General features: G+C 39.7%; 1 protein-coding gene across 1 annotated transcript in view; it reads left to right on the top strand.

Annotated features, from left to right (window-relative positions):
- LOC108707872 overlaps window positions 1–8,724 on the top strand; it is a 47,512-nt gene extending 38,788 nt beyond the window's left edge. The window contains exons 5-7 of the mRNA XM_018245927.2: window positions 1,446–1,589; window positions 3,928–4,107; window positions 5,209–8,724. Of these exons, the coding sequence (XP_018101416.2) occupies window positions 1,446–1,589; window positions 3,928–4,107; window positions 5,209–5,214 (330 nt within the window). The 3' untranslated portion in view covers window positions 5,215–8,724. The remainder of the gene's footprint in view (window positions 1–1,445; window positions 1,590–3,927; window positions 4,108–5,208) is intronic.
- The last annotated feature ends 5,703 nt before the right edge of the window (window positions 8,725–14,427 follow it).

Raw genomic sequence — 14,427 nt, 5'->3', positions numbered from 1 at the left:
ATGAGAATTTCCATGTTTAGTGTTCTAGTCAATAGGCTTCCAGTGTATTTTAAGAATAGGGTAAGTTATCATGATGCTTTTAGCACACAAGAATTTCACTGCCTTTTTTGGCAATGGCGTCTTACAAATGTTAGTCTATTGGCCGTGGCATGAACACCAGTGACCGTTGCATCCAAATTTGGCACCGATTTTCTGGGGAAAAAAAAAGTGCCTGAATGTGCCATAACTATGGAAATTCTCATTTCTTCTCTTAGAGACTGAATGTTTTCCTGGCAACTAATTGTTGGAAAAGGCTGCCAAAACAAAACATGTGTTGTATTAATGCTTATTGTGCAAAGAGTTCTTGATAGTAGTGAAGTTCAGGCCAGGCCGATACTTGCGGGTTCAGGCCGACCGCGCACTCCTCTTCGCGTGTGGCACCTTCAAATGCCGGCTTCTGGCTTTATAGCCATGCTCCTGCTTGCCCTGCCCCTTTTGTGACGTCACCGGTGGGTTTATAAATGGAACCCGGAAGTCAGATGTGGGCAGGTTAGGGTCAGGTGCGGGTCGGGAAAAACCCAACCCGCACATCACTACTTGCATCTGTTTCTCTTCATTCTGTCTTCATGCAGCAGTTGGGTGTCAGATGAATGATCCAAAATATCTTATAGGTTGGGCTTCCTTTCCTAGCAGATGTATTAGAGCTCACTCAAATAACTGATTTCAGTACAAACAAAATCTAGCAACTGCCTTTTGCACAAATTCTGCATATAGAGAGACATGATGTCTGGTGAGTTTAATAGTTTGAACTCTAATACATCTTCTAGGCTAAAGGAGCCCCCCTATAAGATATATTGGATCTAATTGTCAATGAATATCTGACACCCAACTGCTGCATGAAGAGAGAATGAAAAGAAGCAGATGCTGAGATCAGACCTTTAATTCCTGCTATTGGACGTTGTGCTTTCTAACCATGTATTGAATGCAAAGCCGCCTATAATAAGGGGTTTGAAAACAATTTGTGCAACCTTTGTGACATTAATCTAAGTATATACATGTATCGCTATCTGGCTACTTTTGTTACAGAGCAAAGGCAGTTCTGTGTAGATGAAGAATTTTTGGGAAGTGACGCTGCTTTATTGTATAGCATTCCAGATAAAAACAGTTTGTAGAGAATGGCTCCCATAACTTACTTAAATAAAAAAGTTCTGTTTCTGAGTAGCAAGCTGTAATAATTTCCTTGTGGAGAATAGACTTGACTATGAAGTATCCTAGATGACTATATACCGTCACCTTCCAAAGACTCCTTCAGGCCTGATTCTGCCCTTGCTGTATCTATTGATGCAGTCTGCTCTGATTTATTGAGCAGGTAGTCAGATTTTACAGCAGTTCCGTTTTTCAAGGATTTTAGGTGGATACTTGTGTCTTTTTCTAGTAACAACTTAATTTTTTTCTCCCCATTAAAGAAATGTAAGCAAATTGCCCAGAGCAAAGAAGATGATGTGATTGTAAATAAGCCTCACGATTCTGATGAAGAGGAGGAAGAAAGGCCTTTTTATAATCACCCCTTTAAAGTCAGTGACCATAAACCTATTTCATTTAGCTTATTGGTGAGTATTTTCTGTTTATTGTTCAGTAATGTCTATTGTGTACCTAATACTGTGTATTTCTTATGTCCATTATGCACCATTAATCCTGCTAGTGGTATGAGCGGGAATGTTCAAAATTGTGGATCCCCAGTCTATTTATGATCCACTCCATCCTTCCTAACAGGAACATTTACTTGGCATTGATCGTTGCACCTAATATTACACAATCCTCAGAACAGGCTGTGGAAAGGGAGAAAAACTGATTTGTAGCGCTTCCCTGATCCCAAATAATAGCACTAAGAAGCTTAACCGCTGCTTTCTACAAGCTGAATATTTGCCCCATCATATCGTATAAACATTGCTTAGCATTCGGAACTCGTTTAAAGGAGAAAAAAACCCGTACCCCCCACCCCACGTAGACCCCCAACTTACTGCCCCAGGCTAACTGCCCCCCACACTTTATACTTACCCCTCGTTGCAGATTCTGGCAGCGGACTTCATGGCATCCATCTTCCTGGTCCTCAGTAAGCTGACTGGGAGATCGGCAATCTCCATCATTTTCGGCGCATGCGCAGTTGTCGAAAACCGGCAAATTGCTCCAACTGCGCATTCGCCGGCACACCGATTTTCCAGTCAGCTTACCGAGGACCTGGAAGATGCATAACGTGAAGTTCGCTGCCACAATCTGTGACGAGGGGTAAGTATAGAGTATGGGGCATTTCCCCAGGGGGGCAGTTAGCCTGGGGGGGAGGAGGAAGGGGGTCTACGTGGGGTACAGGGTTTTTTCTACACGGTTTCCTTCTCCTTTAAAGTGGACCGGTCACCTACACATAAAAATCTGTATAACAAAAGTCATTTGCAAATTAAACAGCATTGAGGTGGGGCAGTCAGTTAATTTCACTTTCCATTCAGCATTTCCTAGATGTCTTCCCACATTCCCCCTCCCTCCTCACACTCTATAATTGGTTAGGGCAATGTGTATGGGCATTAGGTCCCACATTTGGTTACATACACAAGACTTTGGGGTGATGCATAACTTGTCTTAAAGGACCAGTAACATTAAAAAAACTTGTTAGTATCCTATGAAAAAAACCCACAAAGACGTATTAAACTTTAAAATTGCACAGCCTTTATTAAGAAATAACTTACCGAAACTCCGCTTGCGTGCCTCTTCAGAAAAGGCGATCCATCGTGCGGGGGTCGATTTCTCCTCCCTGCCTTCCTTATAGGAGATAGCTAGGGAGGAGAAATAGAGCGCCGCACGATGGATCATCGATGTGTCGCCTTTTCTGAAGAGGAGGGGAAGCGGAGTTGTGATAAGTAATTTCTTGATAAAGGCTGTGCGATTTTAAAGTTTAATTAGTCTTGGTGTTTTTTTTTTATTTCTTAGAGTGACAGGTCCCCTTTAACCAAAGCCATTTACTTTATTCAATGTACAGCCTTAGGTTACGTTACCTCTTTATAGTTACTGGCAAACAAACATTTTACATATGCAAATTAGGGTTCAGATTTGGTTCTGTATTTAGCTGAATCTTTCACAAAGGATTCGGGATTTTGGTCGAATCCTAAAATAATGGATTCAGGGCACCCCTAGTTTGTCTAATGGCATATGGGGCACTTTGATTGGTACAAAGGGCCATTTAAACACCCCACCCCCCGCTTATCACTTTTTTAAAAAAATTTGGACTACAACTTACTTACAAATTGTCCAAAACAGAGAGACCAACAGAGAGGAGATTTGAGTAAATCCCTAAAGCTTGTTTATAACCTGTTCAGAGGTTTACCTGAGGTTTATGCTGAAATAGTTTAATAACATTAAAGGAACAGTAACACCAAAAAATTATTATATTTATTTATATATATATATATATATATATATATATATATATATATATATATATATATATATATATATATATATATATATATATATAATCAAACAGAATGGAATGCACAACCATTAGTATGCAGAAACCTGGGTGCTAGTCTGAGAAGTATGTAGACAAAATGCAGGGATTGACAGCACTCCAAGGAAATACATCAAGTCAATAATTCAAATGAAAGTGGAGATTTATCGGTGATCCAACGTTTCGGCTCCGCACAGAAGCCTTCGTCACTTTCATTTGAATTATTGACTTGATGTATTTTCTTGGAGTGCTGTCAATCCCTGCATTTTATTTATATATATATATATATATATATATATATATATATATATATATATATATATATATATATATATATATATATATATATATATATAATCTTTTTAAGGTTTTATTTTAATACAATGCAAACTTGTGTTTTTTGGATTGTTCTATATCAATTATTTGTTGTTTTTTTCCCCTCATTTTTCAAGAATCCATCTGTAAAGCCAACCCCAAAAAATCAGGTAACTTTGACTAAAGAGTTCCCAGTCTCATCGGGGTCTCAGAACACAAAAAAAGAATCAGAGAAAGTATACGGCGAATGGGTCCCTGTGGATAAAAAGAGCGAGGAAAGCAAAGACGACGTGTTCACTAACACCGCTCCTTCACAGGTAAGACTTCAGGGCATACATTGTAGAACACTGTAAATGAGACACACATTGTGATGTATGTTTTACTCATGCTTTGTAAATACAACTGATAGAATGAAGTTGTAACACAGTTAAAGCCACTACATAGTCACCTCTTATAAATACAGTTGTGTGCCACACTTGCTACTGTGGGAAGCGTATCTGTCGTGCTTCTCCGTGTCTGACTGTACAACAAAAGCAACAAACAGGTTGAATTTGATCAATAAGGAGATCTTGTCATTATTTAATTCTGAATCAGCACTGCCGGAGTTCTAAAGAATTTTTAGGGTCCCTAAGACTTCCTAAGTCCGCCATAGACATTTTTATATATCCTTATCACTTTAAAGGAGAATTCAACCCGTAAAACAAAAAAAAAACCCTCCCCCCTACCCTGGGTAGACTCCCTCCTCCCCCCAGCCTACCTGCCCCCTGCGCAAATGCCCCTAATTTTTTACTCACCCCTCCGTGCAGATTCTGGCCTCTGAGTTCACGGCAGCCATCTTTTTTTTCTTCTCCGGTAATCTTCGTGTCTTCACAGCATTTTCGGCGCATGCACAGCTGGAGTAAATTTCCGTGAATTTACTCCAACTGCGTATGCGCTAAAACTTCCAAAAAAGACCGAAGAAAGGAGACGGCTGCTGTGAACTCCAAGGCCAGAATCTGCATGGAGGGGTGAGTAAAAAATTAGGGGCATTTGCCCGGGGGGCGGGTAGGCTGGGGGGAGGAGGGAGGGGGTCTACCCTATTACGGTTGAATTCTCCTTTCAAATTCGCCCATCCCTAATCTACATTAATACATTTGGTTTACAAAATGGCTCTTCAGTGTTATGTGGTCAAGCAAAGAAATCAAATAAAGAAGTGTGAAGTGCTCTGGTTTCCAGTGGAAATGAAGGAGCCTTTATTTCTAGACTGACCATTTACCTTGCCTCTTAAAATACAACTGTTTAGTCTTAATGCATTTTAGAAGCCATTTCATCCAAAGATCCTGCTTCCCGGGAATTGTGTGTTAATAGATGAAATGCTTTGTGATTCCTTCATTTATAAATACATCTTGCAATATGGCGTTTTTTGTTTTGTTTTCCAGTTCTAGAATTGTTTGAGGAAGGTGGATTATCCACCGTTGGATACCTGTTGCCAAACCAACGTTCTGATGGGCTGAGACCCTCCTTCTTTTAATGGCCTCGCATGGACCTAATGCTTCCAGTTCCTGAGTTCTGATTGGTTGCAAAGCGGTCATTAAAGAACGCTAAGGACTGATTCCTTACAACTACAGGACAAAGCAAAGAAAACCAGCCCCGCCAGACATGCAGAAACCACGTGCAGTTCAACATAACAACGGACAGAAACATTTATTTTTCCTTTTTCGTGTGCAAAGTTGTGAACCTGCCCAGCATGAACACGAGCTCTGTTCATTAACTCGTTAAAGGTGCCCAATATCGAAAATGATTTAAAAAGAAAAAAAAAGGCCATAACAGACTTTTCAGCGTGATATTTCACGCGAAACTTTTCTATCTTTTTAGATTATCAACCTTTAATGAACGGACTTTGAGCTTATCTGTTTTTGGTGAATGCCGGCACCTCACGTTTGTATACACCCACCTCTCTTATTTGGTTAAAGTGGGTGCCGCAGTGCGTATTTCACGTCCCTCCGTGCATGAACCTCTGCAATAACAAAATGTGTTTTTTTTTCTACCCATGCTTCTTACAACTTGCACTAAACTAGTCCCTGTTATTTTTACTTGTAGCTCAGCACTAAGGCTCTGGGATTTCCTAATACTCTTGAAATGAGTTTTCTTTGAGGAACATCTCCCTAGAACTTCACCCAGACCTGTTAAACACCAGTAGCATAATTACTCTGAAATCTATTTGTATAGTAGGTAATAATACTTGCTGTGTTTTTTGTTTCTATAAAAATATATTAAGGCGTATATAGAAAGTGCTGTTCACTCACAACTTACCATATATATAAAGGACATTTTTAAGGAGGAGCCTCACCATATTTAGAGGACATTTTTAAGGAGGAGCCTCAATACTAAGAGCAGATTCCATATTGGATGATAAATGATTATCCATTATTTAGAACCACTATAATGCCCTATGATATTTAACTTTTCATGGTCTGGCTGCCATAATGGAACAGTGTGATTTAAAAATCCATTTTTCAAGTGGGTGTTTTACCTTTTGTGCTTCTTATCAGATGACAGTAAATGCTGAATTTATGGTTAATGCACATCTTTTCTGAAATAAATGCATCAAATGGGCTGGTTTTTGTCGACACTCGTGACCGTTACACCATATATTTTCCAATTTCCTCACGTTATCTGGGGGTTCAATAGCAACAACCTTTGGAGCTCGGCACCGATGTCTCTGAAAATAAACCCGCAAAAAGGATTGTAACCAGTTGGTCCCAACCAGTGAAGAATGTAATCTCCTACGTGGAGTTCAATGATAAAAACATTTTCAGCTCCTTGGCTGGGGATATGCTTAAGCACCATCTGAATCTACTTTTCAACCTGAATATCTAGTGGATCCATTTCTGAGGAATTGCAATAACTTCTGGAACCCTTACAATAAGGAGGAACACTTTTTAATCACAAAGAAGCTGGAGAAGGGCAACCCTTACTCTCAGACGACTTAAGCAACCAGATAAAAATTTCGGAGAAATTAAAACCGCCTGGGATGTGACGACGGCAGTGAGAAAAAACGTCACTTTCTTCAAATTGTATTTCTGTTTATTGCAATCCCAAGTGTGTTTTCTTTCAGCTTTGCCTATGTCCGGAGCTTACGCAGCGTTATAACAAATGTGAGAAAATAATAGTTGTATCCTCCATGATTTAGCTTTGAGTGAAAAGCTCATTTTGGTACTCGACTTCCGTAGTGACATGGTAAAGACCAGCCTGGCTCTGTATAAAGTGTTTTTTTTTTTTTTTTTATTCAATACTCTTCCAGTTTAACTTTGTTTTTCTTCAATAAATCGTATTTGTCCAACGTTCTGGAGGCTTAGAAAACACAAAGGGTTACAAAGTTCAGTTCAGTTCAGACCAATGTTGTGTTGAGGATACAATGCGTGGTCCAGACTTAATCTGCAGGCACCAATTTTCTGCCGTCATCAATATATCCCTAAATTTGCAAAATGTTGTCACTGTATCGTTCATTTTACAGTAGTGGGCATTAACCACAACCAACTAAAGCGAAATGTTTGCTCGTGAGTAAAGAAGGCATTTGTAAATACATGAAATAGCCGTTTGCCTTTTCAGCCGAAGGTACAAAACTATAATCTACCGTTTCCACGGGTTTGGCTTTGTGTAATTGTAATCGAATCGGTTTCAACGTGGACTTTTATGTTGGTCCCGATTTAAAGGTTCAGCAGTGTAAGAAGGTGAAAGAGTTTGACATTTTGTAAGGTCGGTGGTTGTTTTTGATTTTTTTAAATAAATATCTATAGACACAAATCCATACAACCATGCTTGGAGTCTTGGTACAAAGGTAATTTAGAATTGTGATAACCCTGTTTGTTTTGGAAGGGGCTTAGTAGTGCGTTGCTTCAGCACCACCGGGAGACTTCATCCGTCAGAGCTCTCTCCTGCTGTGTAAGCGTGATTGCTTGAATTTCTTTCTCTCCGCTAAGGGGTCACTCATAGAAAATGTCATCGAAGAACGTCTGTACAATCTGCAGGTTTGATGCAACAAGAAAAAAAAAAAAATTCTCATTCGTAGGCAACGGAATTTGTGTAATCCCTCCACTACCGGTGCACTCCGGCAGCGTAGCAGCTAAAACTGCTTGTACATATGTTTCTATTGTAAATTGGCTCAATATAAATTCAGATACAGCTGTACATACAGATGATGTTAAAAATGTGTGAAAATAGTTGCATAATGGGCTGATTATTTGTGCGCTTTTATTTGAAGTTAAAAAAAAAATCCCATTTTTATTGGGATATGATTTGTTTGTGAAAAAACAAAAAAAAACCCCATGTGAGTAACCTTTCATTTGTTTTTGTCTGCTTACATCCAGTTTCTGTACATCCAGAAAATAAAACCTCCTTTGTGCGGTGAATCCTTCTGTCCATCCATTTTGTCTGTCATGTTAGAAAAAAAAAAAAAAAAAAGTTGCTCATGAAACTGATACACAAGTCCCTCTTGCTGTTTATGTTGACATTGTGTTCGTAATCCATCCAAGCGATTCCTCATTGGCGCAAAAAGAAAAACGTATGTAAATAATAAGTCAACGCTTCATTTAACAGGATATAATAACCTCCCCCCCATCAGCTGAAAGTAGAGAACTTTGTTCAAATTCGGCAAATTGCCTTTTATATCGTTTTCATAAATACCATAATCTGCTGTGATTTCGTTTATTTTTTATTCTAATTCCTGCGGCTGTACTTGAGCAGTCTGCAGATTGTTTCCAGATTTTACCTTCCTGAAAGAGTCAACATAAACGGAAAATACCCATGTTATCTTCTCATGAGAACTGTTTCCGACGAACAACATTCATGTCAGATACCAAATAACTTGCTCTTGTAAATGTTTGTTGATTTTTTTTTTTTTCCTGAATGTCTTTTTTTGAATATGAATAAAGAGAGAGTCCAATCACACTTGATCAATGTCTAATTTGCCTTATTGTTGAAGTTGTGGAGTTTGTAGGACTTGGTGGACAAGGAGATTAAATCTCTTCTTCTGCGAGCGACGGATCTCCTCTAAATACGTCTCCAACGGCAACAATGTAAATTGCCTGTGGGATAGTATGTGGCTCTTCTTTTTTCCAGATTTTCCTGGAAAGACAACTTCGGAAAAACAAAGCATTTTTTCCCACTGACGGTTTACGTTATTGCTGGTGGGGAATCATTTGGAGGAGATGAGTCTCCTGCATTGGAGATTTATTTCAGGCGACTAATCGCCTCGTCTACCATCAGCCGTCGTAACAAATCTCCTCCAAATACTTTCCCCGCCGGCGATAAAGTGAATAGCTGGTGGTAAAATCCATGTGTTGCTTCAATCTTCACCAGTAACGTGTAACGCACAAAGGAGTGCATTGCTGAAACTCCCAAAATCATCGTCCGTTGCTGTCTATGTGCATAGCCTGAATGTGCCTTGTTCAATCAGCACTTTTTTTTTTTTTTTCCTCAAAGACGATGCTGAATGCTCCATAAAAGGGCTCTGCTTCTAACTTTACTTAAAATAAAAGATATTTACTCAACAGAAAGCTGTAGCAGGCAAATTGCTGCAAGTCGCATCTTGTTCTGACTTGTGCAACACCAGTGTTCAATCTAAGCCAGTAGGCCATCTATCAGACATCACAAATATTAAGTATACGTAGAAATGTGGTGAAACTCACTTTGGGAAGGAACAGTGTCAAGACTTGGCCAGCTAGGACCCCCCAGAGAACCTGAAATGGAACGCTTACTCTCAACATTAAGACTTAGAAAAGGCTCCATTTTAATAGCTGTCGTATAGACTTATGGTGGAAATAATAAAGGGCTGATGGAAATTGTCCGTGACTAAGGTCAATCAGGAGAACCTTTGGTTAGTGTCAGGCTAATCCAACACCTACTCTACTCTCCAATCCTACTCTTACTGCACAGCTCTTAAAAGTTTAAAGGGATACTGTCATGTGGAAAAATTTTTTTTTTCAAAACACATCAATTAATAGTGCTGCTCCAGCAGAATTCAGCACTGAAATCCATTTCTCAAAAGAGTAATCAGATTTTTTTATATTCAATTTTGAAATCTGACATGGGGCTAGACATTTTGTAAATTTCCCAGCTGCCCCCAGTCGTGTGACTTGTGCCTTTCTTTTTAGGAGAGAAATGCTTTCTGGCAGGCTGCTGTTTTTCCTTCTCAATGTAACTGAATGTGTCTCAGTGGGACATGGGTTTTTACTATTGAGTGTTGTTCTTAGATCTACCAGGCAGCTGTTATCTTGTGTTAGGGAGCTGCTATCTGGTTACCTTCCCATTGTTCTTTTGTTTGGCTGCTGGCGGGGAAAAGGGAGGAGGGTGATATCACTCCAACTTGCAGTACAGCAGTAAAGAGTGAAGTTTATCAGAGCACAAGTCACATGACTTGGGGCAGCTGGGAAATTGACAATATGTCTAGCCCCATGTCAGATTTCAAAATTAAATTAAAAAAAATCTTTGCAATTTTGAAAAATGGATTTCAGTGCAGAATTCTGCTGGAGCAGCACTATTAACTGATTCATTTTGAAAAATGTTTTTTTTCCCATGACAGTATCCCTTTAAGCTGTCCTGGTCACTTCCAGTTCCAGAAAGAAGCATCCATTAATGACCGCAAATTCACTCATCAGTTTTAACCCAACAGTAAGGGTTAGTTCACCTCTTCTGGGCGATAATCTCCCCGAATTGCCTCTGCGTGTCTTCCCATTCGCTATAATGAAAAGTTTCCTGCGCTAAAGCTTCCAATATCACCTTGTTAAAAATAGACTGTAAGGTGGTTAGTGGTGCAAACTGTAACAGAAGCAATCAGCATTTTGTATTTAGGCCATTGTTTAACCTTTTTCTCTGGGAATCTGAATGTGTTTTAAAATCTTTGTGACCCATTAATTGATTGAGACCAGTAATGCATCTTGTTTTTTTAAAATTATTTTTGTTCTCCAAAGAGATTTCTGTGTTTTAAGCAGATCAGGGAGACTTTGCGAAAACCGAGTGGCGACTGATGTTAAGAAGATCTGACACCGGGAATTACTGAAGGTTCCATATGACTTGTGAGACACTTATTCTGTCTAGAACCCTAATTATAAAGCATCAATTATTTACTAATTATTACCAGGGGTTGTGGTGGATATACTTTAGATTAGCAGTGTTGGCTTTGCAGCAAAACACTGTCACCGGCCATCAGTGGGTCCTTTGCCAGACAAAGGAAAGTGATACAAGCTTGTGGGACTGGCACATGGCCCGATTTTGATCTGTCTAGATAGCATTACTTAAAGGGCAGGTAAAGGCAAAAAATAAAATCCCATTTTTACTTTCTTTAATGAAAAAGAAAACTGTTTCCAATATACTTTAATTAAAAAATATGTACTGTTTTTATAGGAAACCTGACTGTATGCAGTGAAATTCTCCCTTCATTTACTGCTGTGGATAGGAATTGTCAGACGGACCCTAACTGCTGAGCAGGGAAACAATCATACTTATGTACAGCAGGGGGAGCCCCCGCCTTACTTCCCAGCCATGCAGAACTCAAGCAGCTTTGTTTGTTTCCCTGTAGAGCAGTGGGTGACTGTGTAGAGATTTGTATTGGATTTTATTTTTGCCTTTACATCCCCTTTACTGTTTCCAACTCCAGCTGCAGGGACAAAAACCATGGAGCCAGATTTAAACAGATAAACTGGGATTCTATTTGGAGGATTATTTTGCTGCAGCCACTGGTTCTGCAGAGTTGGAGAAAGTTTGTATTAAACAATACAAAAACTATAAAATCCACATTAGATTACATGACAACACAGGACCCAGTGCAGTCTGTATATTCTGATTATTAATCAGTCTTGCTGTATCGGCTTCTGGCAGATATTATTTGACTTGTGCTGTTTTGATCATTTATGACGATCCCTAAGCAGCCCAGACCACACTGAGCATGTGCACAGTCTTGGTCTTGCAAAGATGTTTAACAGTTACAAGATGGTGACCCCCTGTGGCCAACTTTGAAAGCATAAATCATTTGTTTGATTAGGCTTGTGGTGCAGTAAGTTCATGTTTATATTTAGTATACAAAATACAGCATTTCTAGCCTTATTCTCTTTTAGACTTTACTTCCCCTTTAAGAAAGAAAAGGGGTGGTGTTAGTTGGTGCAAAAATAAAAATTCAGATATAACCAGGTTAATTCATTTGGCCGAAAGAAAGCACAGTCAAGTGAAGTGAAAAGATCCTTTTATAAACAGTAATGGAATAATGAATAACCAAGACCATGTGGTGAAATTAAGAGCGAACTTCGAAGTTTAAATTTCCATTTCATCGGCTTAGGACACAATATTTGCACTACTCATGCCATGTGTTTGTAGTGATACCGTATTTGCTCCATAGTCTCCTTTTCATTCTGCTTCCCTCGTCAGCTTGTTCATAAAAAAATCATTTCTAGCAGTAAGTTCCAAGTAGGATATTCTACTTAGAGGCTAAATCCCAATGTTCATTCATATTACCCAAGACCTCCGTGAGTATCAGGACTATGGTACCATAGTTCTCTTTTCATAAGTTCTTGCCTAAAGAATTGGATTATGAGGCTGGTGATGTCAAGGCTGCTTATGTAAAAAGAACATTGAGCTATTGCAGTTCCTTTCAAGTCTTCGACCAGGACAAAGTTAGGAACTTGTAATCTCCACTGTCTACATCAGCTTTCAGCCCAAACCACTATGAGTAAGGGAGATCAATTTGCTGGAATCCTGAACCTGCAGCTTAAGGAGGCTGTATGTAAAAAAGTAAAGTGAACAAGTAACCGGCACAAAATCAATAACCTATTGAATATACAAAGCACTGAGAAAGGCCTTTAGATGTCCTCTGGACAAGTTGAAGATGATTGGTGAGTAATCGCTCATGTCACGACCAAGAAGACTCCAACTTGACCTCGTTGTTCCTACAGACTGGATGACCGAGGCTTCAAGTATAGAGACCAGTGGACATTATGCAATACCTGGGATTCAGTGCACTGATATCTGCTACAAAAGGTAGTTCCCAAAAAAGCTGTTCTGTCTTCTATTGAAACCGGCTACTGGATCAGATGATGGCGGCGTCTGCACAGTGGTTAGCGCTTGTGCTCGTCCAGCGATCAGGTGTCTCCCAGCCTTGTCAGCTCGGCGGTCTGGATTTTTTTGGAAAATAACTTATTCAGGCAGAAATTAAAGAGCAATTGTAAAACTAGAGAGGTACATTTCCTGAAGAAAATGTGAGTGGTGCTTGCCGTGGCAAAACTCAGGCCCCCCATATATGTTGGGTGTCTTGCCCAGTCGCCCCTGGTGCCTAGAGAGTACACAAAGTCGGTAGAATCCGGATTAAACCGGTGAAATTTAAAGCCAACCAAATTTTACCATTGAAATCAATCCAAACAAACTGGCTATTTTTGGCTCCGCCCACTTTTAAAAATTTGCAACCCAGTCACCAAATGGACCAAGTTTGAGCACTCTTACATTAACAGTGTAAGAATGACAGGAATTTAAATATTCCCATTGAATAGCGTTAGGTAAAATTTGATTGGCTGTCTTAAGCTCCGCCCATTTTTCTGAATTTTAACCCCAGTTACCTAGTCATGGTCAGTGCCAAGTTTGGGGCCTCCGGTTTTAAAACTGTGAGAACGGCGGTAATCAAAAATTTTACATTGAAGTCAATAGGTGAAAACGGATTGGCTGTTTATGGCTCCACCCACTTTTCCTAAATTTTGACCGCAGTCACCCAGTGAGTAATTGAGCCAAGTTTGGTACACCTAGCATTTAAACCGTGATAATAGCAGCAGTTTATCATTTTTCATTAAGGTCAAAGGCTGAAATCTGATTGGCTGTTGTTGCCCCGCCCCTTTTTTCCTAATTGTGAACCACAGTCACTCAGTGACTAACATACCAAAGTTTGGGAATGCTGTGATTTAATGTGTAAAAATGGCAGCATTTCTATTTTTTTCTATTGAAAATCAATGAATGAAATTTGATTGGTTGTTGGTGGCTCCGCCCACTTTTTCTAAACTTGAAGTGGAAACCCCCAGCGACCACATTTGTGATATTCAAGGTCCCTGACATCAATACTGAGAGAATGGCAGCCTTCTTAATTTTTCCCATTAAAACCAATCAAAGAAATCTGATTGGTTGGTTTTGGCTCCACCCACTTTTCTTAATTTTAATCCCAGTCCCCCAGTGACCAACTGTGCCAAGTTTGAGGAGGCTGCCATTAACCGTCTAAGAGCGGCAGCAGTTTAAAATTTTCCTATTTAATTGAATGGCTGAAATTTGATTGGCTGTTGTAGACTCCGCCCACTTTTTGTAAATTTTGGCCGCAGTCACCCAGTGACCCACGGTGCCAAGTTTGGGAGCTCTGGCTTTATTACTGTGAGAATTACAGCTGTTTACATTTTCTCATTGAAGTCAATAGGGAAAATCTGATTGGTTGTTTGCGGCTCCGCTCACTTTTTTGGGTCCCCAAAATAGGACAGAAAAGTCACAACACCCCATTCCCGAATAAGCTGAACGGTTTGACACCTCATTCATGGGTCTGCGACAAACTAATTATTCGATAAATTCCCCATTATAAGTCAATGGGGCAAATTTGGGGACCTCTCCTGCCCCGGGGGTAAAACTTATACCCTCGTGTG

Source organism: Xenopus laevis, chromosome 2L, assembly GCF_017654675.1.
Source record: "Xenopus laevis strain J_2021 chromosome 2L, Xenopus_laevis_v10.1, whole genome shotgun sequence".
Lineage (NCBI taxonomy): Eukaryota > Metazoa > Chordata > Amphibia > Anura > Pipidae > Xenopus > Xenopus laevis.
Note: the sequence above shows the minus strand (reverse complement) of the source record. Positions and strands in the feature narration are given on the sequence as shown.